The sequence below is a fragment of the Myodes glareolus genome, chromosome 9 (genome assembly GCF_982192425.1).
Source record: "Myodes glareolus chromosome 9, mMyoGla1.1, whole genome shotgun sequence".
NCBI lineage: Eukaryota > Metazoa > Chordata > Mammalia > Rodentia > Cricetidae > Myodes > Myodes glareolus.
In genome coordinates, this window is record NC_142034.1 from 69,139,977 (window position 1) to 69,166,025 (window position 26,049).

At 49.9% G+C, this 26,049-nt stretch overlaps 1 protein-coding gene and 1 non-coding gene across 3 annotated transcripts; both read left to right on the forward strand.

The window, feature by feature from the left end:
- The first annotated feature begins 282 nt into the window (after positions 1 to 282).
- On the forward strand, positions 283 to 24,558 carry Sparc (secreted protein acidic and cysteine rich). Of its 2 annotated transcripts, none has more exons than XM_048437737.3 (10): positions 283 to 428; positions 9,769 to 9,838; positions 12,160 to 12,222; positions 12,847 to 12,934; positions 14,177 to 14,298; positions 17,780 to 17,900; positions 20,054 to 20,187; positions 20,681 to 20,829; positions 22,738 to 22,886; positions 23,467 to 24,558. In XM_048437737.3, the coding sequence occupies exons 2-10, from the start codon at positions 9,782 to 9,784 to the stop codon at positions 23,493 to 23,495; spliced, it is 912 nt and encodes a 303-aa protein (XP_048293694.1). In that variant the 5' UTR covers positions 283 to 428; positions 9,769 to 9,781; the 3' UTR covers positions 23,496 to 24,558. The 2 variants fall into 2 exon arrangements, with proteins under 2 accessions (XP_048293694.1, XP_048293695.1); XM_048437738.3 differs by having other exon boundaries at positions 12,163 to 12,222.
- On the forward strand, positions 11,705 to 11,806 carry LOC146892925 (U6 spliceosomal RNA). Its single transcript, XR_015003947.2, has one exon. It is a non-coding gene; the product is annotated as a U6 spliceosomal RNA (small nuclear RNA).
- Positions 24,559 to 26,049: the final 1,491 nt, after the last annotated feature.

Below are 26,049 nucleotides of genomic sequence, written 5' to 3' on the forward strand. Positions count from 1 at the left end.
AATGCCTTGGACACTTCAGGCCTCGGGCCTCAGCCGGCCTCAGGCTGAACAAGACCGGTGCTGTTCTAGGTGACTTCTGCGGCTGTTCCAGCCCTGACCCTCATGTCTGTTTAGGCAGCAGCCCCAGAACAGATGAGGCAGGTGGGGCCAGGGTGTCTGGGTACCACAGTCTGCCACAAGGCAAGGAAGGAAGAAAGAAAAGACGGTTAGCTTTGGTTCTGGGGAGAAGGGGGGGGGAGGCAGGCCAAGGGAAGGAGGAGACAGAAGAGGAGGAGGGCCTTGGGTGGAGGCGGAGGGTGAGACAGACCCTGCCCAGAGCCCCAAGTGCTTCCTGCTGCTTGTCTCTAAACCCCTCCACATTCCTGCAGCCCTTCAGACCGCCGGGACCGTTCTGCCGCCTGCCTGCCTACCTGCCTGTCTGCGCCGAGGTATGCACCACCCTGCCAGCCCCTGTCCTTCTGTAGGCTCCATCAGTCCCTATGCCCCTTCCCTTTGACTAGCCTGGGGTGGGGGGGAGGTAAGCTAAAGGGAGGCTTCCCTTCAGCGCACAGGCTGGAAGCCTGTTGCTCACTCACAGGGGAACTCTCTGTAGCTCTGCAGAAAGTAGCCACGATTTGTAGAGAATACTGTCTCTCTGTAGGCTCTCCGGGGGCAGAGGCCGCTAGTCTGTCCTCGGTCACCCTCGGTGGCAGCTGTCTCCTCTTCTGGGAATCTGATCCTGGTTGGCCCATCACCACCCGGAGAGTCCGTCCGGCTGGCAGCCTGCTGGGTCTGGCTCCCTAGTCCAGGAGAACAGAGAGAGAGTTCTGGGTCAGAGTGCTGCTGCCCAAACGTGACTTTGCAAGAAGGATAAACCAATCTGAACAGCAAAGGCGAGGCATTGCCTCTGATCCCTTCCTTCGGGAAGGCTCAGGTCCCTGGAGTCTCAGCCCACCCCCACCTCACCCCGTGGTAAATGCTATTGTCTTTCCCAGCCTGGGATTGCCATTGTTCCCATTCTAATTCTGAGAGCTGGTCACCACAGGAACCCACCGACAGTTGCTTTAGCTGTATCTAGACATCTGAGAAAATCAACTGATACGATCGATCCAAACCTGGGAGTGAGGTGATTGGAGTAGAAAAGCAGGGGGATTTGGGTTCCAGGACACCTTTCACACCTCACTGCTGAACCCACCCAAGACTCGCACCAGCCTCGGGGGTGCCTGTCTGCTCCGAGCTATTCTGTGAACTTTCCCAGGGTGGCCAAGAGAAGTCTCACCCGAAGGGAACAGACACAAGACATCTTCCCCAGGGACAGAGAGCATATCTGCAGGGGGAAAGTCTTCACTGATGACCTTCTAGGTTAAGTTTCTTGAACCGTCTGAGTGCAGGTAGTGGAATGAGATGCAGACCCTATGTGGGGTGGCAAGCTTTAGGCACAGTTTGTGGGCAATCTCACCAAGGCATCTCCCTTGAGTTTAGCCTTCCTGTCCTAATGAAGAAGGTTAGTCTTTGGAGTACCTAAATTCCCATAAGACTTTGAGCCCATGAACAGAACTTTGAATAGCTTCAGGGCGTCTCTGGAAGTTCCTGCAAATTATTGTGTGCATAGTGTAGGTGTGTGTGTGTGTGTGTGTGTGTGTGTGTGTGCAAGTGCGTGCATGTGCGTATGCTTGTGTGTGTAAGAGATGACGAGTGTCCGTAGCTTTCAGATTTAAGATCTTCCCAAACAGATATCAGACCCCCAGAATGGTGCAAGGGGGTGATGCGGAGAATAGAAACAAATTTGTATTTGTCAAGGATTAATCCAGAAAGGAGTGACTGGGAGAAGAGAGAGTTAACTCAGCCATCAACTGCCACATCGACAGGGCCGCACGGGGAGGGGAGCGGGGAGGAGGGGGGAGGAGGGGGAGGTCCTGGGAAGGAGTCAGCTTTTGAAACTTTCTCCAAGTCCCACCCACCAAGAGGCTCTTCTCCCTGGTGACTCACTCCGAGAGGAATGCGAGTTGCCACGGTAACCTTTTTTTTTTTTAACCCCTAGGGTCTCCGCCTACTGATTGGGAGGGAACTCTGGGAACGGTCAGGGACCGTCAAGTTCCAGTCCCCCACGCCACCATTCCACCCCATTCCCGTCCCAAATACAGAGTCGACAGCAAATTCCTGGCCCCCTCCTCATCTCCCAAATCCCAGGGCCCCCAGGACTGTGATAAGCCTCTAGTGAGGCCCTTTGCAGGACAGGGAGTTTGGGTTTGTGCTCAGAAGGTGTTGTTAAACCTTGAACTATCTGTCTTCTTCCTGAGCTCTGACTTCCTCCCTATTTCGGGCAGTAACAACAGCCTAGGAGAGGTGCTGGATGAAAGCGGATAATGCACGCACCGGGAAGCATTTTACGGACCTCGTTCGCTCGCTTCTAGCCGATAGATTTTAGCACAGATGGGATTCTTCAAAGCCCGTTTCCTCCTGGCGGCTCCAACGTTTGGGGTCCAGAGAACATCTTAGTAAAAGTGCTGTCAGGAATACTTAAAAACACATAGATTAAATTCATTTCAATTTGGGAGTCTTCTTGTCGATTTCCCAAGAGCAATGCGCTCTCCACTACAGAAAGTCTGGCCATTAGGACTGGGACCTGAACTCAGTCTGAAGTGCTTGCTGGGTAAGCCTGAAGACCTGAGTCTTGATCCTCAGCCCCTACACGGGGAGCCAGGTATGGTGCACGCCTGTCTGTAATCCCAGCATTGGGGAGGCAGAGACAAGCAGAGCACTCACTGGCCAGCCTGCCTACCTGGCAGGATAGTGAGAGACCTTGTCTCCAAATGTAAAAGAGATGGGTATGGTGACACAAGCCTTTAGTCCCAACACTCAGAAAGTATAGGGAAACTGACCTCTGCGAGGTAGGGGCCCGCCTGGTCTATGTAAGTGGATTCCAGGCTAGTTGGGGTTTTGTGTATACACACACACACACACACACACACACACACACACACACACAAAACACATACAGGAAAGGAAGGGCAGGTATTGGTCAAAAGCAGGGGTTATAATTCAATGGTAACATCGGGAAAGATGCTCCCTGTCTTAGCCTCAGTTTCCCAGTCTGTCAGATGGGGACAGTCTGAGCTTGATATCCCCTGAACCCAGTCCCAGGCCCTGACTGCCTTGGAAGGCGCAGCACCCTGCACGTTGAATAGCAGCCTCCTTTCTCGTCTGAGGAGAGGATCAGGAAAGAAGGCTCTGGTGGCACTGGCTCTGGGTGGTCCCGCACCCAGCTGTGGGCTCCGCAACCCAGTGCACATCTGTGCTTTCACTTCCATCTGCAGCTTTCCATGTTGAAAATAAGCTTTAAACAGCAGAGGTTATGAAGCAAAGAATGCTCGCCTGTCGAGTCCTTTTGGGCTGGTGGAAGAGTCTGGGGGGAGATAAATAAGCAAAACACATGGGGTACAGAGTTTAAATATGTAGACACTGACTTTACCACACACATGGCTAAAAAAAAGTGCAGAATGCAGCCACACCCTCACATTCTTCTCTCTGAGTGAGAGCCTCACTTACACATGCACGTGCATGCACACACATGCATGCATGCATGCACACATGCACATACACACCACACACGGAAAGAAATTCTCTAAGTACATCTTTAAAAAAATATTAGTTTTAGCTGGGCAGTGGCGGTGCACACCTTTAATCCCAGCATTCAGGAGGGAGGGGCAGGCAGATCTCTGTGAGTTTGAGGCCAGCCTGGTCTACAGAGCTAAATTAGTTTTTATTTATGTGGATAAATACATAGTGTGTGTGTGTGTGTGTGTGTGTGTGTGTGTGTGTGTGTGTGTAAGCACAATGCTTGTGGGTGCCCTCAGAGACCAGGTTGGGGCACCTAAATCCCCAGACCTAGAGTTACACGTACCTGTGATCAGCCTGATATGGGTGCTGGGAACTAAACATGGGTCTTTGATAGAGCAGTAAGTATTTTTAAGAGTTCAGTCAGTTCTCCAGCCATCATGCCCCTTCCCCAGGTACATCTTGTGAGTATGAAAACCTTGATCCTTATATATCAACAGATGCCAAGTCAGGAAGGCCATTTGTCACCTATACAGACACACCATCAAGGATGCAAACACACCTACCGTCATGAAGAAGACATCTCTTTCTCCCTCTCTTCCCCCGACCGCCATCCCCCCACAGAGAGAGAGAGAGAGAGAGAGAGAGAGAGAGAGAGAGAGAGAGATGAGTGCCCTCTTTATTTCAAAAACTGAAACTCAGAAAGAAAAGAAACTCACTTGAGATTATACAACAGGTTGGTGACTGAGTCCAGCCTCCCAATCCTTGGAACCTTGTCAGGTTCTGGTCAGTTTGGAGCTGACCTTGCTCTGTAGACCCTAAATCATTCATAATACATAATTAACAGCAATTCCTCCCTCCTTTTGCTGGCCTACAGTAGCCTTCCCCAGCCTGAGTGTCTTGGTCATTAGGCCCAAAGCCCAACGAATGGGAATTCTGAGTAGTTTCTTAGTTGTTTCCCACTGGCCCCTCCTTAGCTCCCAACTTAAAACAGGCAGGAGAGTCTGGCAGAAGGTTCCAGTCAACTTTCCCCTATACTATAGTGTGTGAATCCTTGCGACCCATGGGACAGCTAACTGGCTTGCGCAGGATCAGGGCTAGCGCCAGCAAATGGTGACTTAACAGAACCCTTTCGAGAACAGCCTCCGCCTTGGCCAGGAGTGTGTTGGGCAGCAAATCAGCTCTGCTTTCGCCTGCCGGGCCATAGATATCTACTAGGAAAGCCATGAGCAGAGACAGTGACTTGGTCCTTCCAGGAACTTGATATAAAGTCCTGGGTTAAAGGCTCTTTTAGGGTCATCCTGTACTGCTTGTGACATTAGGATCTCAGACTTCAGTGGAAAAAAAAATCATAATTAAAGTTTATATATTTCTGAATTTTTGACTCAGAAGCCACCTTGTCCTAGGAATCTGAGTGAGTTATTTTCTTTCTGTAAGCCATGAGTTTTTTGTCTAAAGTAGAGGCACAATAAAGAACTGTCATGTGACTCAATGGCAAGCCATTAGTAGTGGCTGTCAGAATGGTATTAGAATTCTAATGCCACTCCAGTCTTTGAGGGAAAGAGATTATACGATTGATTAGTAATGTCTGCCACACACACAGGCGGGGTATGGGAGGGTTGGTATGCTATTTATCTGCTCCTTTTGGAATCCCTTAGTCCTTTCCAGATGTTACATCTTAGATACTTTGATGTTTCTTATCCCCCTGTATTTGTGGCCACCCCTGATGCCGCAGGGATGACTGTACATTGAGTCCTTTCCTTTTGCCTTTATTTGTTCTGGAGAAAATTGAAAACTCAGCCTGGGCTGCCAGCAGGACCCAGTCACATGGTCTGGAGGGAGCACAGGCAGCAGGAACTCCTCCAGTCTGGTCTAGACAAAGTAAAACGTGGCACTTTAGGAAACTATGTGGAATTTCAGCAGGGCTGTGTCCAGCCGCAAACTCTGGAGCCGCCTCTGAGCTGACCAGAACCAATTCTAGGTTTTAACATCTGTGACTCTTAACTACTTCCCTTCCAACAAGAAACAGAAATAAAAACAAGGAATCTGGTGCCAGGGGGGAGAGGGAGCATTCCAAAATCTGCTAACTTAACCCAGGAGTTCAGAACAGATCAGGACTTTGGGGGCTTCCTTGCCCAAGGGTGTCTGGCTGTTTCTAGGGGAATCAGGCCCAATTCCCCTCCTATTATACTGAGCTCTTTCTCTCCCTCCGTGTGTGTGTGTGTGTGTGTGTGTGTGTGTGTGTGAGATGTGTGCTTGCGCTTGTGTGTCTGTGCTTGTGGAAACCAGAGTCAGCCTCAGCTGTTGCCCCTCAGCTCTGTCCACTCTGTTTTGGGGACAGGTCTTTCACTGACCTTTATCTTGCTGATTCGGCTGGACTGATTGGCCGGCAAGCCCCAGATCTCTTCTGCTTACAGGCATGCGCTGCCATGCCCGGCTTTTACATGAGTCCTTGGGATCTGAACTCAGGTCCTCGTGATTGCATAGCAAGCACTTATTAATTGAGCCCCCATTCCTGTTTTTTGTTTGTTTGCATTTTGAATTTCATGCATAGACACAGTGACATGGTCCAGCAAAGGCCCTGGTCTGTTAGGGAGACTGCTCTTTGGAGCAAGCTTATTCAACAAGGCCTTCACACTGGCAGCATTTCAAGGTTCAGTAACCCCCTGGACCTAGCCTGGTGGTGCCCAGCACTTAGGAAACAGAAACAGGAAGATCACAGATATGAGGCCAGCTTTGGCTACATAATGAGAACTTGTCTTAAAACACAGAACAGTTCCCTCATCCCCAAAACCCCAAACCAACCAAACGGTGTGGCGATTCAGGCCTGTATTCTCAACATTTGGGAGGTGGAGGCAGGAGGATCTGGCATTTGAGACCATCTTTGGCTACAGATCAAGTTCAAGGCCAGCCTAGCTCTCTAAGACCCTTAGAAAGTTTTCTGAGATTGCATTTCTCCACACACTTTCCACCTAAGTTAAATCGTCCTAAGAATCTGTGGTTCTGAGCAACACTGTCTAAAAGCCCACAGTACCAAAGCACCCTCAGGTTTCGATACTCAGTGGCATCTCTGTGTCCATATGGAGCTCCCAGGAGCTCCTTTGGGTTTCAAGGGAAGCAAGCTGGGGGCTGGCTGTACTTTTCCACCCCAACTCTTCCATCTGAAGAGTTAGACAAGTGACCTCTGCTTCGGGTCCTGCTGGCAGCCCCAGCGAGTTTTCAGCTCTCTCCAGAACAAATACAGGCAGAAGAAAGGGATTCAATGTACGGAATAGGGGAAGGGGGTGCCAGGGCACCAACCGGGGCTGTCTGCATTTGGTGGTCACCAAGCCAAGAGTAATACACCTCCACTTCCTCCCCCTGCCCAGGGCATTTTTCCTACCTACATCTCAGGCCAGTTTGGCCCTAGTGGGCACCATCCTGATGACCATCCCGGGAGCAGGTAGCTGCCAAGGGAAACATGGCACAGAGTTGAGAGACCATGCTGATACCTGTCACTCATGTGCTGGGCTGCTGGCTTGGCATGGATCTTCCTCTTCAGGCCTCTTCTTCTCCTCTGTGCTATTGGGCAGAAAGACCTGTCTCAGGCTGTCTTTGCAAAGCTGGCTTGTGAAGATTCTGAAGGTACTGATCTGTTCCCCAGCAAGCTGGACCCAGGTTTGGGTTTGGAAGATCGTGGCTGCACCTCCGGCCGAAGAGGCTGGGGTCCACTCTTCAAAGCTAGCTGGAGGTACAACAGTCACCCCAGCCAGACCAGAGCTTTGAAGAGTGGACCCCAGCCTCTTCGGCCAGAGGTGCATTATAGAACCTCAGAGATGCATCTCATGGGCAAGCAGGGGATGTAGCTCTTCATCCAGACTAGTTAAGCCCCTGCCCCACCAGCTGCTCACCCTGATATTTAGAGGAGAAAGATTCTGGGATTGGTGAAGCACCAGGCAGAGCTGGGATGTGGACAATGCCCACCTCCCCTGAGAGTTTATATGTCTGTTTTCTCCCTACCCTCACCTAGTCTCTGGGCTTAAGGCTGTGAAGCACTCTAGCACTCGGGTCCTGAGGCAGGGCAGATGAGAGAGCAGGATGATGGAGGCAAGACAGTCTTGGGGTCCCCAGATCCCCTCCTTCTCCTTCTGCACAGACGGGGCAGCCAACCTTAAGTCTCTCTAACCGAAAGGCATGACATCTCTGGTCCTATCCTGGCTACCTCTCCAGTGATTGGACTTCTCTGTTTTTGAAGCCTGGAGTGGGTGACGTGTGGGCTCTAGCTGACAGCCCCACTTTGACCTTTCCATTTCAAACAACCTCAGACAAGGTCCTCATTGATACCCCCTCTCCTGTCCCATCTGCCAAAAGTCGCATACAGAGGATGTTGAACTCGCATTTTCCAAACGGAGAAGCAAGAAGGGAAACAAGAGAACAGCTATGAGAGGGGAAAGAATGTTCCAGAAGCTGACTAGAAAAAAGAAGGCCAGACCTTTCCGCCAGGCAGAGCTGTCCTGAAGCAACGACAAGCTTCCAAGTCAATTCATTGACTTCTTTACAGTTTTACTTCAAGTCCTCACCATGAAGTAGGGGGTGAGGCTCTTCCCAGCTGAAGTTATCGCAGGATTGTTATGATCTATTCTTCTTCTGCCTGTTCTGCTACTTGGGTCCCATCTGAATAGTTCCATGGTGCTGCAGATTGATTGAACTCAGGGTCTTGTGCATGCTAGCCAAACATGATACTACTGGGCTACACCCTCAACTCTAAGATGTTTGGGAATCTAGACTCTTTTTTTTTTCTTTCAAAGACTATTATCCAAGGGAAGAAGGTAGATGCTAGAGGAGGGGCTATGTCAAGGCCAGTTTTCTTTGTGTTTGCTTGGCGTCAGGGACTGAAAGCTAAGCGTGTACTCCACTCCTCTGCCACCCTCCCAACCTTCTATTATTGTAAGCGTTTTGAAGACTGTGTCCATCGTCTCAAAGTTGGCCTCCTCTAGCCCTCTCTGTTGACAGAGGAGCCAAGGTTTAGAGGGAACAAAGAATTTAATCCATACAGGGAGACAATATCGAGGTAGAGTGAGAACCTGGGCATTCAATCCAAACCTTGTAGCTCTGCCCATACTGCCAAGGCATCTCCCAGCACCAAGTTTTGCCAGTTGAGAATGAAAAAGCGTGAAGAAGCAAGGGTTGGTGGGGCGGATAGGGAACTCTTGGGTAGGCAGATAAGGCATCGCCATTGCTCCTTTGAAAGCTCTTGGGTGGCAGAGGGAGCAGGCTTGCTCTGTGTGTCTGTGGAAAGAGACAGAGTAGACCACAAGCTTGAGGGAGGCAGATTTAGGAAGAACTTTCTAGATCCATTTGGTAACAGAAGCCCATCTGGTTAGCCTAAGGAGTCAGATGTCCCCACCACAGGTCCCTGAGTCACCAGCAGAGGTCTGGTCCAAGGTCCCTTCCTGGCTTGAGTTGGAGAGTTCAGAGTTTAACATCTTGAAAGCTGGGTCAGAGCAGTGATCAGGGGGCCTTTCTAGGTCTTAGCTTGACACAAGGGCACGGCTGGGTGATTTCCCTGGAGGACCCAAAGAAGGCTGTCCCTCTGGGCAGATCTCAGGTTTCCACCACCCCAGAGCATGGAGCTTTGTTTTCAAAATCACATAGTCCCTGATTCCTCTCTTGTTGAGGAGGAGGGAGTGTGGAGGGGGAGAGGAGAGGGAGGAGGGAGGAAGAAGAGAAGGGGAAGGGGGAAATGGAGGTAGAAGAAAAGAGGGAGGGAGAAGGGAAGCAGGGAAGGGGGAGTAAAAGTCAGGGGAGGAGTAGAGGAGAGAGAGCTTGAGGAATGAGAGGGGGAAAGGTCTTGGAACAAGAGCCCAAACTTTTTAACCCATTGTCTTTGTCCAAACACGTCCAAAACCAAAAATCAATGTACTTAGAATGGAGACTTCATCTCGTGACCATAAATAGGAAATTCTGTACCTTCATCCTCAATAGCAGGAAACTGGGAGGTGGGAAGGGCCTCGAAGCAAACAAACCGATACCATTCACTTGCAGCTGCACGGTTTCCCCTGGAGGCCCCAGGCCAGGTCTGCTTCTTGCTGAAGAAGTAGGACAATGGGTCTTAGAGGTCCAAAGGGCATCTTAGCCGCAAATGAGGCTTCCTTTTCACTGCCAAATGCTTAACACCCCCCATCCAAAGTCACCTTCCATCTCTCAGGAGGAAGTGTCTCTTACTGACCCCATATTCTCTCCTCCCCGCAGGGTTCCCAGCACCATGAGGGCCTGGATCTTCTTTCTCCTCTGCCTGGCCGGGAGGGCCTTGGCAGCCCCTGTAAGTACCCAAAGATGCTGTCTGAGTTCTGACTCATCCCATTTTCTCCAGTTTCTGAACCTGCTCTGGGTGCTCAAGGAGACAGCAGGCCTGGGATGTGACTCAGTTGCTAGAGTGCTTTGCTTAGCACTCATGCACAAAGCCGTGGGTTCGGTCCCCGGCATTGCATAAACCCAGCCTGATAGAACACACCTATAACTCTAACCTTTGGAAGGTAGAGGTAGGAGGGTCGGGAGTTCAAGGTCATCCTCAGCTATAGTGAGTTTCAGAACAACTTGGGTTACCTGATATACTGTTTTAAAATAAAGAAATAGGGTTAGAAAGTGGCTAAGAGCACTTTCAGAGAACCCAAGTTCAGTCCTCAGAACCCATATGGTGGCTTACAGCCAGGGGCTCTGGCTTCTTGTGGGTACCAGTCGTGCATATGATATACAGACATACATGCAGGCAAAACCCTCATACACATAAAATAAAATAAAGAAATCTAGAAAAAGATTTTTAAAAATATCTGTTTTGGGGGGCTGGAGGGATGACTCAGCAGGAAAGAACACTGATTGCTCTTCCAGAGGACCCAGGTTCAAAGCTCAGCACCCACATGGCAGCTCACAACTGTCTGTCACTCCAGTTCCAGGGGGAATCCCATGCCCTCACACAGACATGTATGCAGGCAAAACACCAATACACGTAAAAAATACATACATAAATAAATTTTTTAAAAATATATCTTTTTCTTAAGTCAGCCAGGTTAGGAGAAATAATGGGAAGAAACTATTGGGTAAAGGTTCCAAAAGAGCGAACTCCCTGTAACCCATAGGTCAGAGCTTGCACGGCAGTTCAGGGTCCTTTAGCAGGAACTGGCCTCTAATCTGAAGGCTTATCTATGGGGGGGAAGCTGGGAAAGGCCCTAGGTCCTGGGAAAGGGACAGGCTGGCTTGAACCCATGAAGCTATTTGATTATAAGTAACTGGCTCCAGCTGAATTGTGGGGCGCAGAGAAGATGCAGACAGAGATCATGACATCGGAGGCTGTTGGAGGCCTGGGACAAGGCGGCTCCAATGAAATCTTGGAGTAAGACTGGACCTGGGCCGGCTTCCTGGGAGTGGGGGAGGTTGCCATCAAAATGAACCAGAGGTGACCTTTACTCCAACTTTAGGGAATGTGTTGGATATAAAGCGAGACAAAACAAAAAGGAAACATATTCAAAGAGAGCCAATCTGGCCAAATGAGATCCCAGCACCCCCCCTCCCCCCAAGGCCTTGCTCACTATGTACAATTTGCCTCCAACTCCCATTCCTGGGTTATCTGAGCCAGCACGCCTGGCTAGGAACAGCTTCTTTCAATCCGGCATTCCCTGATAGCAGTTTCTGGCCAAAACTCGTCAGGCAGGCAGATTTTGACTGAAGACTTGGAGAGGTTACTTTCAATTTTGGAAGCGACTGCAGTCAATCAGAGGCCTCAAGGTTTTGTGTAGGCCCCACCTGATCTCCTGGAGTCTGAAAGGCTAGGAGGGAATTTTCTAGTAACAATAAAACAAAACAAGGTCACACATGATAGAAAGGAAGGTGGGAAATGTATAAGAAGTCACAGAGGGTGTGTTCGTTCTGTCTGGGTCTCAGTTTCCCCATCTGTGACTTAAAGGGAGTTCACCCGTCTCTTTCGTTTTCAGACCGTATTGAGACTTGACCAGCAAAAACACTCCTGTCAATAAAATAATGGTTTGGTGGAAAGTCTGTAAAAGCCAAGTCTGGTGGCTTGAGCCCATGACTCCAGCTTTTGGAAGGCGAAAACGTAATCGGCCAGTTCAAGGCCCGCCTGAGCTCTGTAGCAAGATCCTGCCCAAATGAAATGAAATATTGAGATAAGGGCTTGCTTCAGTAGTGGATTGACTAAAACGGAAATGATACAGAAAAGATCGGCACAACCCTGGTGCAAGGGGACACATGAATACATGAACTATTCCATACTTTGAAAGAAAAGAAATAAAGACGGGGCCAGGGAGATGGCTCAGCAGCCAAGCTGACAAACTGAGTTTGAGCCCCGGGACCCATCCACACGGTGGAAAGAAAGAATTGACTCTCACACGTGACCTCACTGTGGCGTGGGTGCTCACTCCATCCCACACGTACAACTCGTGCATACAAATTAAATTAAAATGCAATAACAAACGTTCTGAAGGAAGGTAGAGAGGAGAGTGGAGTTGCGCTGTGTGCTCCAGCCTGAGACCTCAGTGACCCCAGGCTTGTGTTCCCAGCCTGAGACACTCCAGAGAGGAAGCTGGCTGTGACCTTGACCAACTCTCTGAACCCTGTTTTCTTTTCCAGCAGCAGACCGAAGCCCCTGAGGAGGAGATAGTGGCGGAGGAAACTGTGGCCGAGGATACTGGGGTACGTATGTGGTGTGTCGGTGGTGACCCCACCCCTGGCCCCCTTCTGCCTAGTCCCTTCCTTGGCCCATCCAGGCAAGGGCAGTGGGGCTCCTCACTGGAATGGTCCGTATAACTTCCTCTTGTGTGCACACAGGGCCCAGATATTAACTGGATCATCCCCAGACACTCCCGACTGTTCCCCAAACTTTCAGTTGAGCCCCGAGGTTGGGAGTATTCAGAAATGTTTGGGCTTCATATTTCTTCCATTATTATCCACAGTCTCCCTGTTGTGAAAAGGGAACCACACAGTTGGGCCTGGTAGGCGTAAAGGTCTTGGTATGCCTTTTGTCCTAACATCTTGGAGGCCTCTGATTCATCTTAATGGAATTTTGGGGCTCTAGCCATATTAATAAAGAATAATAAAGCGAACAGACTAATAATAAATATAGGATTCCATCACAATTCTCCACCCTAGCATTTGCCCTATGGTCTGGGCCCAGCCTACATTTTCCCAGTGTGTCCCTCACACTCTCTTGTGGGTTTCTGAAGCTTCATGCAGGCTCCTTCTTCTTCTCTGCAATTCTCTTCCCAGACTGGGATGGGGTGGGGAACCCTGTTCTCATTCTTTCTCTTAAATGCCCAGGTCCCTGTGGGTGCCAACCCAGTCCAGGTGGAAATGGGAGAGTTTGAGGACGGTGCTGAGGAAACGGTCGAGGAGGTGGTGGCTGACAGTAAGTCTCTTCCCTGTCACTTGGCACATCTAGATGGCCCTTGCCCACGTGGAGACACAAGGACATGGCCCAGGAGGTTTCTGACCAAGGGGATGCACTGTGGGGCCCTGGCAGCTGTAGAGGGCCAGCTGGGAATCCTCAGGCTAGGGGAGTCTGGGATAGATTTATTTATAACCAGTCCATCCAAGCTGTGAAGGGCAGAGGAAACTCCACAGTTGGGTGTCACATTCCCACAAAGGTCATGGTCACATCTGGTCACCAAGATTCCCCCAGGGCCTCAGTCTGGACTCGAGCTCCTCCCAGGAGCCCATCTGAAAAAGCTGACTGACTCACTCAATTTCTACTTGATCCAAGGAAGCAGGGGTGTAGGGAAGAAGCCTGACGTCAATTCTAATGCCTCGAGTAGAGAGGGAGTGACTCAGGGCCCCAGGCTTCAGTCCACAGGCTGAGGCATCTGGGTCCAACAGATGAGAGGCGTGGAGTTTGGAAGCAGAGATTCAAACCTTGTTGAATTTGAAGCAGGGCTTCCATATCTTAACAAAGCAATTGTGCAGATGGAAGCCCCCAAGGAAATGGCCCAGTGGGTAAGATCACTTGCTTCCCAAGCATGAAGACCTGAGTTCAAATCCCCAGCACCCACTTCAGCTTTCTTGAGCGGACAGTTAAGGGTATTTGAAAAGAGCTGGGCAGGCTTACTGAAGCAGGGGCTGGGGTCTTGAGTCATATCCTTTTCCTCTTCTGTGCCCAGCCATTGTTTCCTGTCGAAGCTGGGCCCATTGTCTACAGTGGACCTGGGTTCTTCCTTTTCCTTTGGGGACACCTGGTTCTATTCCGTTGGACCTCATAGCTCACTGAATCCATGACAACAGCTCAGTCTTCCAAGTCATTCTAGAAAATGCTTTGAATCCAGAAATGCTGCACTGTGGTTGCTCAGCAGGGAACTGAGAATCTAGGTGTTGTTTTAGTCTCTGGGAGATCCATATGCACCCCAGGTTTCTGAGTCCCAGACTGAGGTTTTAGCCCTCTGAAAAGGGCCTAGTCCTGACCTCGAACTGAATCTCTAATCCCCAGACTGAGTCAAATATTTTCTAAACTCCATGACTGAGCACAGGGAATTGGGGGATGCCCAAATCTCTGGTGTTGGGAGTCTAGTACGGCAAAAAGTTGTCAGCCCCAAATTTCCATCTGTGGTGTAGGGGGCTGTGCCATCCTGATAAACTGACACTATGTTCTGTCCTCCAGACCCCTGCCAGAATCACCACTGCAAACATGGCAAGGTGTGTGAGCTGGACGAGAGCAACACCCCGATGTGTGTGTGCCAGGACCCCACCACCTGCCCTGCTCCCATTGGCGAGTTTGAGAAGGTAAGAGCAGGGACCCGCGCCCTGCAAAGCTCGATGTGTTAAGAAATCGGTGGGCATGGGAGACCTAGCCGGGCAGCTCCATTCTCAGAAGTCCTCTCCCTGCAACCAGTCGGAACAGGAAAGAGGAGCTGAATCATAGTTGAGGGCCTCCTTGGCCCCACCCTTCCAGCCACTGATGAGAATCCAAAAGAATTTACTCGTACCACCAGGCTCCAGACTCTGTGTTGAACTTGATCACTAAGTGCTACATAATCTCAGATGGAATGCACTCTCGTTCATAATTTTATTATTATTTTTTTTTAAAGAAGTAAATGGTTTTATTTATTTATTTATTTATTATGCATACAATAACAATATTCTGTAAGCCACCATGTGGTTGCTGGGAATTGAACTCAGGACCTTTGGAAGAGCAGGCTATGCTCTTAACCACTGAGCCATCTCTCCAGCCCTATTATTTTTTTTTTTTACATTTTATTTATTATGTGTGTATGAGTATGTGTATCATGCATGTGGAGGTCAGAGGACTTGCTGGGGTCTGTTCTCTCCTTCCACCATGTGGGGTGCAGGATCTTAAACATCAGGCTTGGTGACAGGCACCTTTACTTGTTAAACCATCCCGCTGGCCCTGTATTGCATGTAGTTAGCAAAGCATTGTGCCTAGATGGGGGTCTAGGGTCTGCTTAAAGGCTCACTGCCAACCCCATCTCCATCACTTGGTAACTGTGAGATCTTAGCCAAGGTGCTGAGAGGTTCTAAGTCTTGATCCCCTCATAACTTAAAAGGAAGAGAGAGTCCTGAACTCCTAGAGCTGCCCTGCATTTGTTAAAGGATGCCAGGCATGTGCCAAGGACCTAGCGTTGTTATTTTTTAGGCCTATCCATTCTATCTCCAATAGCGTGCACTTACCATGTATCCATCCACCCACCCATCCACACATCTGTCATGTATGTATGCACTAATTCTTATGCATTCATCCACCCATACAACTATAAATCCACCCATGAATCCGTCCACTTACTCAGCTACCCATCAACACACCCACTCATCCACCCACCCATCTATCTGGCCATCTACTCACCCATCTGTTCATTCATTCATCTATCCATCCACCCACCCACTTAACCACCCCTTCACTCACTCTACTCAACCATTTAAAGCTCACCATCTATCCATCCATCCTTCCATCCTTCTGTTCATCTATATAGTCATCCATCTATCCATCCATCCCTCTACACACTCACCTATTCATTCATTCAAGCAAATACTTTTTGGATGCTTACTTAGGCCAACTATTGTGGTAGGGACTATCTGGTCCAGGGCAGAAAACCTGGTACCACTGTTCTTCCAGAAACTTTTAATCTTGCTGCTTATTTTTAAATATCTTTCCAGGACAAACCTTGCTTCTGGGCTTCAAATATTATCTTCATTTGTTAAAATTGTTTTATTGATCTATATACTTTTCTCCACTCTCCTCTCTTTCTCCCTCCTTCCTTTCAACCCTCTCCCATGATCCCATGCTTTCAATTTCTCAAGAGATCTTGTCTTTTTCTATTTCCCACAAAGAGTAGATCTATATATGTCTCTCTTAGCGTCCTCTTTGTTGTCTAGGTTCTCTTATTAGCTTCACTTTTAACTCTCTCCACCCCATCCCACGGCTCTCTGGTGCTGCAATCTCCCCCCACAGCAATGTGTAAGCCTTTACTACTCCAGGTTCTTCCCCTATCAAAGGGTGCTCCTACCTAGGCCTCTGCTCTTACTTAGCCCTCAGCCTCTCTTTCTGGTTCCTCTATGACCAGAGGTTTTCCAGCAGGACTCAGTGAGTCAGTCAGCCCAGCGGAGGTTCACCCCAGCCCATATTCTAGTCGTCTGGATCACATGGGAAGCAGAGAGAGGCTGCAGCACCCAGGAGTCTTCATCCAGGAGGATCACACAGCATTCTCTCTTACCCAGCCCCATACATGGTGCAGTGATGCGCCTGCTTAGAGGAGCCCGCTGGAGGCAGTTCTCTCCTTCCATCATGTGGCATCTTTACCTGCTGAGCTGGTTTTATTTGAGCAAACCCTGGTGGCCCAGGCCTATCCCAGGCACAGGGAGGCTGGAGTAAGTGACAAGTTGAAAGTTCAAGACTTGGCCCTGCCACTTACAGCTAGCTTGGCCAATGTAGTGAGACAGTGTCTTAAAATAAAACAGTAAAGGGATAAGGCTTTGAATCTGGGATAGAGAACCTACCTACCATGCAGCAAGCTATTCAGCTCCGGCACTTTAAAAATGGTTTTACCAGGGACTGGTCCCATAGCTGAGTGTGGACCAATTCTAGACTCCCACCGGGAAGCATGGGTACCCTGCCTAAAGCACCTCTGCAGGCAGCCCATGCTCAGTGAACGACTAGGGAAATGTCATCAGCCGAGCTCCAGGCCCCAGGCCATGGACACCTTTATGCTTCCTTCCTTCTTTGTGTTCATATGTTTGTGTGTGTGCCTACATGTGTGTATGTCATGGTCTGTGTTAGCAGCCAGTTCTCTTCTTCTACCATGAGGATCCTGGGATCAAACTCGGTTCAGTAAGCTTGGTGGCAAGTTTTGGTTTTATTTTGTTTTGTTTTTTGAGACAGGGTTTCTCCATGTAGCCCCGACTGTCCTGGAACTTGCTTCATAGATTAGGCAGGCCTTGAATTCACAGAGACAGAGCTCCATCTGTCTCTGCTTTCTGAGCACTGGCATTAAAGGTGTGCGCCCCCACTTCCTGACTTGAGTGTCATTACTCTCTGAGTTATCTCACCTGCCCCACTGTGTCTTCCGGAAGGATAGTGGTTCCTGGCTTGCAGTGTTCTTTATGCAAGGACACGTCTTCCCCAGCCCTTTCTTTCACTCTCTTTGAAGTACCTTCCATGTCTTGACAGTGACTCAGATACGCTTCTGCTCCAGAATCACCCCTAGCTCTCATATGGGGGAACAGTGGGATCTTGAGCGACTATCTTAGTCAGCGTTCTAGTGCTGTGAAGAGACACCATGACCATGGCCACTCTTAGAGAGGAATACATTTCATTGGGGCTGCCTTACAGTGTCAGAGGTTTAGTCCATTACTATCACAGAGGGAAGTATGGTGGCACACAAGCAGACATGGTGCAGGAGAAGGAGCTGAGAATTCTGCACCTTGATCCACAGAAGGAAGGAATAAACTGCCACATAAGGCGTGGCTTGAGCATCTGAGTCCCCAAAACTCGTCCCCAAGGACCACTTCCTCCAACAAGGCCATTACCTCCTAATAGTGCCACTCCCTATGGGCCTATGTGGGCCACTTTCTTTCAAACTACCGCAGTGGGCTTCTGTTCCCCAACCTCCGATTCACGTTGTGTGTGAGAACTTGGCTGTTATTATTCATCGTTTGGGTTCCTGTGTCCCCATCTCTGAAATGAGCAAGGACAGGGCTACCAGGTCAGGCTTTGGGAATGAAGGAGAGGTGCCCTGTGCTTGGTCAACAGGTGTGCAGCAACGACAACAAGACCTTCGACTCCTCCTGCCACTTCTTTGCTACCAAGTGCACCCTGGAGGGCACCAAGAAGGGTCACAAGCTCCACCTGGACTACATTGGGCCATGCAAATGTGAGTGTCCTCACACCTTCCAGCCTTCTCCTCAGGGAGACGGTTCCGTATTCTCTGTGATCTTGGGTAAATGTCTTCCTCTCTCTGAGCTTCAGTGTACTCACTCATAAAATAAATTCAGGCCTTCTTTTCTCCCAGGAAGAGACTTAACTGTCATAGGGGCACATTTTAGAGAAGATTGAGGATGTTCTTTTCTTTTCTTTTTTCTTTCTCTTTCCTTTTTTTTTTTTTTTTTTTTTTGAGCCTGGGTTTCCCTTGGCTCTCCTGGAACTTGCCCTGTAGACCAGGCTGGCCTCAAACTCACAGAGATCCTCCTGCCTCTGCCTCTTGAGTGCTGAGATTAAAGGTGTGCGCCACCATTGCCAGGCAAGGCTGATCCTTCATAAGGCTAACTCAAATCCTTCCTGCTTCAAGACAGTAAAATCAAAACTATATTTGATCTGGGCCTGCAGGGTATTTTAAATGTCTTTCAATTTGGATGGTTTTCAAATAGGGGTGTGCCTGGAGCTGGGGAGATGGCTCAGTGGGTAAAGTGCTTGCCATACAAGCCTAAGGACTGAGTTCTACCCCAGAACCTTTGTAAAAAGGCTACGTGTGATAACACACACTTGTGCTCCCAGTACTGGGGAAGTGGAGCCTGAAGAATCTCTAGGGCTCGCAGGCCAGTCCTCCTAGCCTAATCAGTGAGCACCAGGTCAGAGAAAGAGAGAGAGAGAGAGAGACAGAGAGAGAGAGAGAGAGAGCATGTCTCAAAAAGTAAGTCAGATGACCCCTGATATGTGATATCTGAGACTGACCTGTGCCCATACATATATGACTGTGAACACACATCTATGCCAAAATAAATAACTAAATAACTACATTTAAAAATAGGGGCGTACCTTTCCTTTCCTTCTGTTTCCTCTGTATTGGCACAGACCCTTAGCTCCCCACTCCCTCATATTCCTCGTCCCCCTTTTCTAGAAGTCTAGGGGTTTTGAAGAGATGCCAGGAGCTCTGCCTGGCTCATTGTTAGTGACCCAAGCACAAATTCTGCTTCCCTATCATATGAGTCTCCTAAACCACTCAGTGCCCACGAGACAGCATAAGCTGTGTATAGCATGTTCTGTATAGGGAACATCCTTCCCTGTGGGCTGGGACTATGGCTAAGTGGTAGAGCAATTGTCTGGTGTGCACAAGGGCCTAGATCTCATCCCCCTGCTCTGCAAGCCAAACTGAACCAAACTCAAACAAAGGAGAGCCCCTCCCCAGCCTGAGGTTTTCAGCTGTAGGAAGTGAGGGCAGGAAACAATGTCCCAATAGTTAGCCCTGAGCTCTTAATAACAGGGCTGGAGTGTGCAAGGAAGGGCATAGATTAGAGAGCCTTAGAGAAGACAGGGTGGGGGAAGTGCGCAGGGAGGCTTGGGCCGTGACGTGACAAGAGGCATGTTCTAAGGAGCCCTTAACAAGTGGATGCTGATGCCTCTGAGGCCATCCCCCTCCTCATCCAGCTCCATGTGGGGATTCCCACTCCCGGATGGCAGTGGTCCTAGCCTCAAAGGTACATTCTTTGGATTCACAGTAACAAAAGAGATTGCACCAGATTGCCCTCTCCTCCCCGCCGGTATCTATTCTAACTGGGTGCAGGCTGATGGTCTGATACTCTGACTGCAAGCAAGAGCCTTCTCTTGCTCACTGCTAAGTTCAATGACCGGAGAGCCTGAACGAAATCTCGAGGTGTGATATTCTGGGGTTAAAATCTCTAAAGAGGTTCTGGGGGTTGTATACTCTTGAGCCTTCTCCCCACTGTTGCTATGTTGGACCTCTATGGATAGAGGTTGTTTCAAGTACCTTCCAGGGTTTGGCCTCCAATGGCTGAGATCACATCCCACCCATCACCTAGGAAGATGCAAGAGCATCTGGGGTGGCAGTGTGCCCTATTAGGTTAGGTGCAACTTGGGGAGCCTCAGGACCCTTGAGCTTTCCCATGCAGTCTTCTTTACTTACCACGTAAAGACGTTGAGAAGGGTCTGCCTCAGAGGGACAGAGGGTCCATGGCCAAGGTTGCCCAGTGAAGTGCCTGTAGGGAGTAGGGCAAGAAGCCGAGAGTAGCCAGGTAGTGTGTCTGCACTCTGGCAGGGCCAGGTTGACTAATCTTGTCTTCTGTGCCCTAGACATCCCCCCTTGCCTGGATACAGAGCTGACTGAGTTCCCTCTGCGCATGCGTGACTGGCTCAAAAATGTCCTGGTCACCTTGTACGAGAGAGATGAGGGCAACAATCTCCTCACTGAGAAGCAGAAGCTGCGGGTAAGTGGCCTCCTCCCAGCTTGGACCATTCTGCCTGCTCTTGATCTCTTTGGACCCCGCTGATGGGGATCTATGGCCAATTCTTAGAACCAGGTCCCAAGGTGGCCCCACATTGCAGGGTGCCTTCACCTTGGATTCCAGCACACAAACTTCCAGCTGCCTTTGGAGGCTCTGAGAAGGTCTGTAACAGACGGACCCAAAGCATAACCCTGTTATTCCTTCTCCATCTGAGTCAACAGGTCTTCTCCTTTAGTGGGCATACGTAGCCCCATGCCAGAGACCTAATATTGATTTCTCAGCCTCTTCTTTAGCCTCCTTAGGCGGCGGTGGCATGAGGCAGGCGGTCCTATGACCTCCCCATCTATGGACAAGCTGCTGGCTCCCACTAGGGCCTCTCTCTTCCTCTCACTGTGGGCTCTGGCCTTGACTGGCCTCTCGTCACAGAGGGGAGGGGGCTGGGACACTTGGTCACCTTATGATTCTGCACCTACAGGTGAAGAAGATCCATGAGAATGAGAAGCGCCTGGAGGCCGGAGATCACTCCGTGGAGCTGCTGGCCCGAGACTTCGAGAAGAACTACAACATGTACATCTTCCCTGTCCACTGGCAGTTTGGCCAGCTGGACCAGCACCCCAGTGATGGGTAAGAGTCAGGGTCCTCAGGACCATAGGCTCAGTTCTGGCCTGGACTGAGGCTGGTATGGGTATGAGATGAGTCTGTAAGGCCCCTCGGCTCAAGACTCCACGGTCTGCTTAGGGTTAGAGCAGATGGAACGAGTAACCTGAGAAGAGATGAAGGCTTGGGAGGAAGAAAACCCTGAGACCTTCTAACATGAGAAGCAGGAGCCGTCAGTACAAAGAATGATCCCTGCACCCGTGAAGGCAGGGGCGGGGGACCCATGTTTGCGGAGAGAGAGCATCCAGGAACAGACTCCAATGTGACCCAGGGCCAAGGCACAGCTGCCTTGCTCATGTCTCATTCGTGCTTGCTCGCGGTCCTTCAACAAACTACGGCCATCATCCCAGTAGCCATGTCCCAGATCCAGATCCAGACTGAGTTTGAGCTCCATGGAGAGCTCCTGGCCCCAGAAATTCCTCAAAAATCAGTCAATGGCTTCCACATCGCAAATTCCTGACTTGGGTGGTGACCAGGGCATTAAGGAGACTGCAGGGAATTCGGAGGACAGGCAGTACCTGAGCTGACACTGTGTAACACACACACACACACACACACACACACACACACACACACACACACTCCGCTGTCACTGCTGGCCTCCTTTTGCAGCCATGAATGTAAGAGATCCTGTTTAGCTCCCAAAGAGGCAACTCACTCGATCCTTCCTGGAGCCGTTTTGGCTCTTTGCTTTGAATGTCAGAAACAGGTGATCACTCAGGGGACAGGCAGGGCCACCCTGCTGGCATGTCTGGGAGAAAGAAACCAGGCCAGGAAGACTCGCTCTGTGTCCGGCTATGCGCCAGGACACTGCCCACCCTGCTGGTCAACACCCCCGCCCCCAGTGCCTGGCTCTCCTAGGCTCTGGGAAGCTCTCAGCTGCTCCTCTCCCAAGCTCTTGCTGTGGCTAGGATCCAACTGAGTGACACGGGAGTATGAAGGGGAGAGTCCTAGGGGACATCCCGATCCCATGAGCCAAGTGGCCTAGAGAAAGTTCTAGATAGATTGCCGGGGCTGGTTGGCTGGGAAAATGCTCCAATCTCCTCTTGGTCAGAGTTGTTGGTGGCCTTGCAGCTGCCTGAGCCTGTTTTCTTACAGAACAGTGAAGGAGGGGCCTGCTCGGTTCAGATTCTGTGTGATGCTTCTTGCAAACAGGAGCCTGTGAAGAACATTGGAGTCATGGAATCCCCTGAAGTCCCTTGCGGGTATTAGTGTTCTAGGGACAATTAGTTGGGATTCTGAAGGAAGGAAAGAAAAAGAAGAAAAGATCCTGCCCTGGAGTCCAGCAGGGAGGACAGTGAGAGGGATTCCAGAGGGCAATCCTTTATTCATTCATTGCGTGATATACAGAGGACGCAAGAAGGTCCTGTACCCCTTCCATCTCGCTGCCAAGCCAGTCCTGGCTCAGCCCCTCCCAGAAGTCAGAGACATCACCAGGTACATGCTAGATACATGCTAGGCAAGATTGTCACTAGGAAATTCTAGGAAGGTCTCTTATCACTGAGCCACCCCACACCATAGCCCCTTACTAGATGATTCTAGACAAATACTCTACCACTGAGTCTTTCCCCCAATCCTTTACTGGTAGATTCTCAATGGGGAATTCAAGTGACCCTTACAATGAAGCCACTGAGACTCAGAACCGGAACAGCCAGTTCCTCTCCATGTCATATAGAATAGGAGACTGAGGCTCAGAGTGGGTAGTGTGGCATTGTAGGTTTCATTGTAGGTTCAAGGCAGAGCTGTGGTAAAGTCAGGTCCATGGCAGAGCTGTGGGTAAAGCCAGGATGCCAGCCCTGGACTTCTACCACTGGCTTCCCGTATTGGGCTATGGGTTCTCCCATGCTCACACCCTTCCCCTCTCTTTTCTGCCAGGTACCTGTCCCACACTGAGCTGGCCCCACTGCGTGCTCCCCTCATCCCCATGGAACACTGCACCACACGCTTCTTCGAGACCTGTGACTTGGACAATGACAAGTACATCGCCCTGGATGAATGGGCCGGCTGCTTTGGCATCAAGGAGCGTAAGTGTTGGGGTTCTGGGTGAAGATGTGCCCCTGAGGGATGGAATGTCGTCACTTCCGCTCTGGTGGTTCTCTCTGGCGTTTGTCTGTCCTGTCTGTCTCCTTTGCCTGTTATTTGCTGTCTTTGTGCCCTGAAGGTCTCTTTCCTGACCTTTAAACATTAGTCCTCCACAGAAGCGTTATTTTGGGAACTGGCTGACTCGGGAGAGGAAACAGGAAGTACAACTTGGCAGCCAGTTCAAGAGATGGAAACAGGCTAGAGTGGGGGGATTAAGGTCCCGCTCAACCTCTTCTCAGTGACCCTGACTGGACACTGGTGCTGGGATGGGAGGAAATCCAGCAGACCCTAGGACCCTAGGACGGACACCCAGCCTCCCCGTTTTATTAGCGCATAGAGATTATACACAATGATGGATTTCATTATGACATTTTCATACATCTACACAGTATATTTTGATCATCTTTGTGGCTCATTACCCTCCTGCTCCCACTCCTGCTGCCCCCTCCTCTTCCTAACCAGCCCCCTTCTACTTTCATGTGGCAGAACCTTCTTTTAACTCTAACTCTTCTTCCTTTGCAGAGGACATCAACAAGGACCTGGTGATCTAAGTTCACACCTCTTTCTGCAGTCCCGGATTCTCTCCCTCTGATGTCCCCCTTACCATTCCCCCTTTGTTTAAAATGTTTGGATGGTCGGCTGTTCTGCCTGGGGATAAGGTGCTAACATAGATCTAACTGAATACATTAACGGTGCTAAAAGAAGAAAAAAAAGGATACTATAACCTAAGTCATGGCATTTTCCCATGTAACTCGACTCTGGGGCGTGGCCCATCCACAGCCCCCTCGTCCCCTCCACGGCCCAGTGTCTCACTGGCTATGTTGGAAATGGAGTCACACGAGCTTGCCTTACACAAGCATGAGGTATCTTTAGCTTTCATTCCTGTTTTCCTCTTGACTCTAACACTCACCCACCCAGACTCTGCTGATCTCATTTTGGGGTGGGGGCTACCTGGGGTCTTCCCCAGGTGTTTCGTAGGTAGGTAAAGGAAAGTGACAGACATAGGATACAAAACTTGGGCAAGGATGCTCTGAGACCCGAGGATCCACCAGTCAGAACCCAGTCATGGCAGCCTAGGTCAACGATTGCAAGAATATTCCGGAGCTGTGCGAACTCCCAGCGGCCCAAGACCTCACTATCTCCTCCACTCTTTAGGCAGTTTCTTTCTGTGTTGGGTTGTTGGTTCGAATTTTGGCAAGCCATGGGAATATGGGTGGATCAGAACATCTCACAGGATTCTCCTACTGATAATGGGCTTTCGGGGTTCTTCCTGGGGGCTCCAGGCACTGGGAGGCCGTTTCAGGGAAGCAAGACTCAAGAGGAAGGCGTAGAAAGTTGTAACGTAGAGAAAGTGAAGCTGGTGAAATGGTTTGATTTTTCACATCTAGACGGCTATCATGAAGTTTCTAGCATGCCCCCCCCCCTGCTAGTAACCATCTACTAATCAAGAGAAACTTCCAAGTCAATGGAATGGTCGGATCTCGCAGGCTAAGAATTTGTTCACCTCCAAGCATTTCATGAAAAAGCTGCTTCTCATTAATCATGCAAACTCTCACAACGACGTGAAGAGCTTGACAAATCTTTCAAAATAAAAAGTAACGACTTAGAAACTGCCGTCCTGGGTGATGGTGTGTGTGTGTCTTGGTCTCAGGCACTTTATTTCCCCTGACCCACAGATACTTGGGCATCTTTGTGCACACCTGCATGGATGCAAGCCCACTATTATGCTTTTACAGACACTTAGACACACACTCATACACAGGGAAGCCTTGGCTCCTGTGAGCACTAATTTAACAGGTGAAGAGTTCATTCAGTTCCTGGCTGCGGTGTAGCTCAGTTGGTAGAGCATTTGCCCAGCGTACACAAAGCCCTGGGGTTGATTGATCCCAGCACTGTGTAAACTGGGTGTGGTGGAGAAAGCCTGTGATCCCAGCACTGGGGAGATGGAGGCAGGATAGTCAAAATTTCAAAGTCTTCCTCAGCTGCATAGTGAGATGGAGGCCAGCCTGGGCTACATGAGACTTTGCAGGGGGTGGATTAGTTCTTTAATCATTGCAGCCGCACCTCGAGTGCCTGAGAACCATGTGGTAGCTTTGGTCACCCCACGGAAAAGGATACATTTTCACCAAGGGAAAGTTCTAGGTAGCTGAGTCATCCATCCTGTAATCCCGGCACTTGGGAGGCAGACACGAGCAGATCTCCACAAGTTTGAGGCCAGCCTGATCTACATAGTTATAGGCCAGCAAAAATTGTATGATGATGAGAACCTGCTTTTAAAAAAAAAAAATCTAGACCCTCAAAAGCCACAGAACACTCTATGAATCTTGCTCCGATCAGATGTGCTAATGTGATGTTTCAGGCTCCTATTCCCGAAATTCCTTGGAGAGGAAGGGACTGATTGGAAAGATCTGTAGATCTGTATCCTCCAGTGGGCCACGCAGCAGGTTCTTCTGACAGTCTAAGGATGATTAACTCGAGTTTCTAGAGCAGAAACTAGCTGGATTCTTGTCTGTGTAACGGGATGGGGGAAGGAAGAGAGGTCCCGGGCAGTTGTGTCCTCACCATGTGATGTGTACAAGCCCAGCACCACTGATGGTCTCTGGACAGTCAGAGGGCTTAGGAAGTTCCTACAGTGCTGCATTCACTAGCTGTTGCTTATCAGGCGACTCCCACGTATGAGACAGAAACACACAGCTGAACAACTCCCTTCAGACAGAATGGGGCTTGAAGGGAAATGAAGACCTGTGCTGGTGCGAGAACCGAACCTGTTTCCTCTGGCCAGAACTTGACCCCGTGGGTGATTGATGCAGTCTTGCCCCTGGGCCGGTCTGGGCTGGATCATCTATAAACATGCTGTACTGACTCCCAAAGTCCAGCTCTCAACTAACCTGGAACCCAGGGCTTGGGTGACTTGGCTGTCCTGGGACTTGGCTATCCCTTGGCAGTGAATACAGGGAGGAGGTGGAGCTTAGCATGCCTCCCATTCCCATAAGTGAGCATCTCCTATATTGAATCTTTGGAATTTCCAAAAAAGCCAGCATTGAAGAATTAAGAATCAAGATTGAGTTGAGGGTCCTGGGAGGGCAGGACAATGGGCGGCGCACA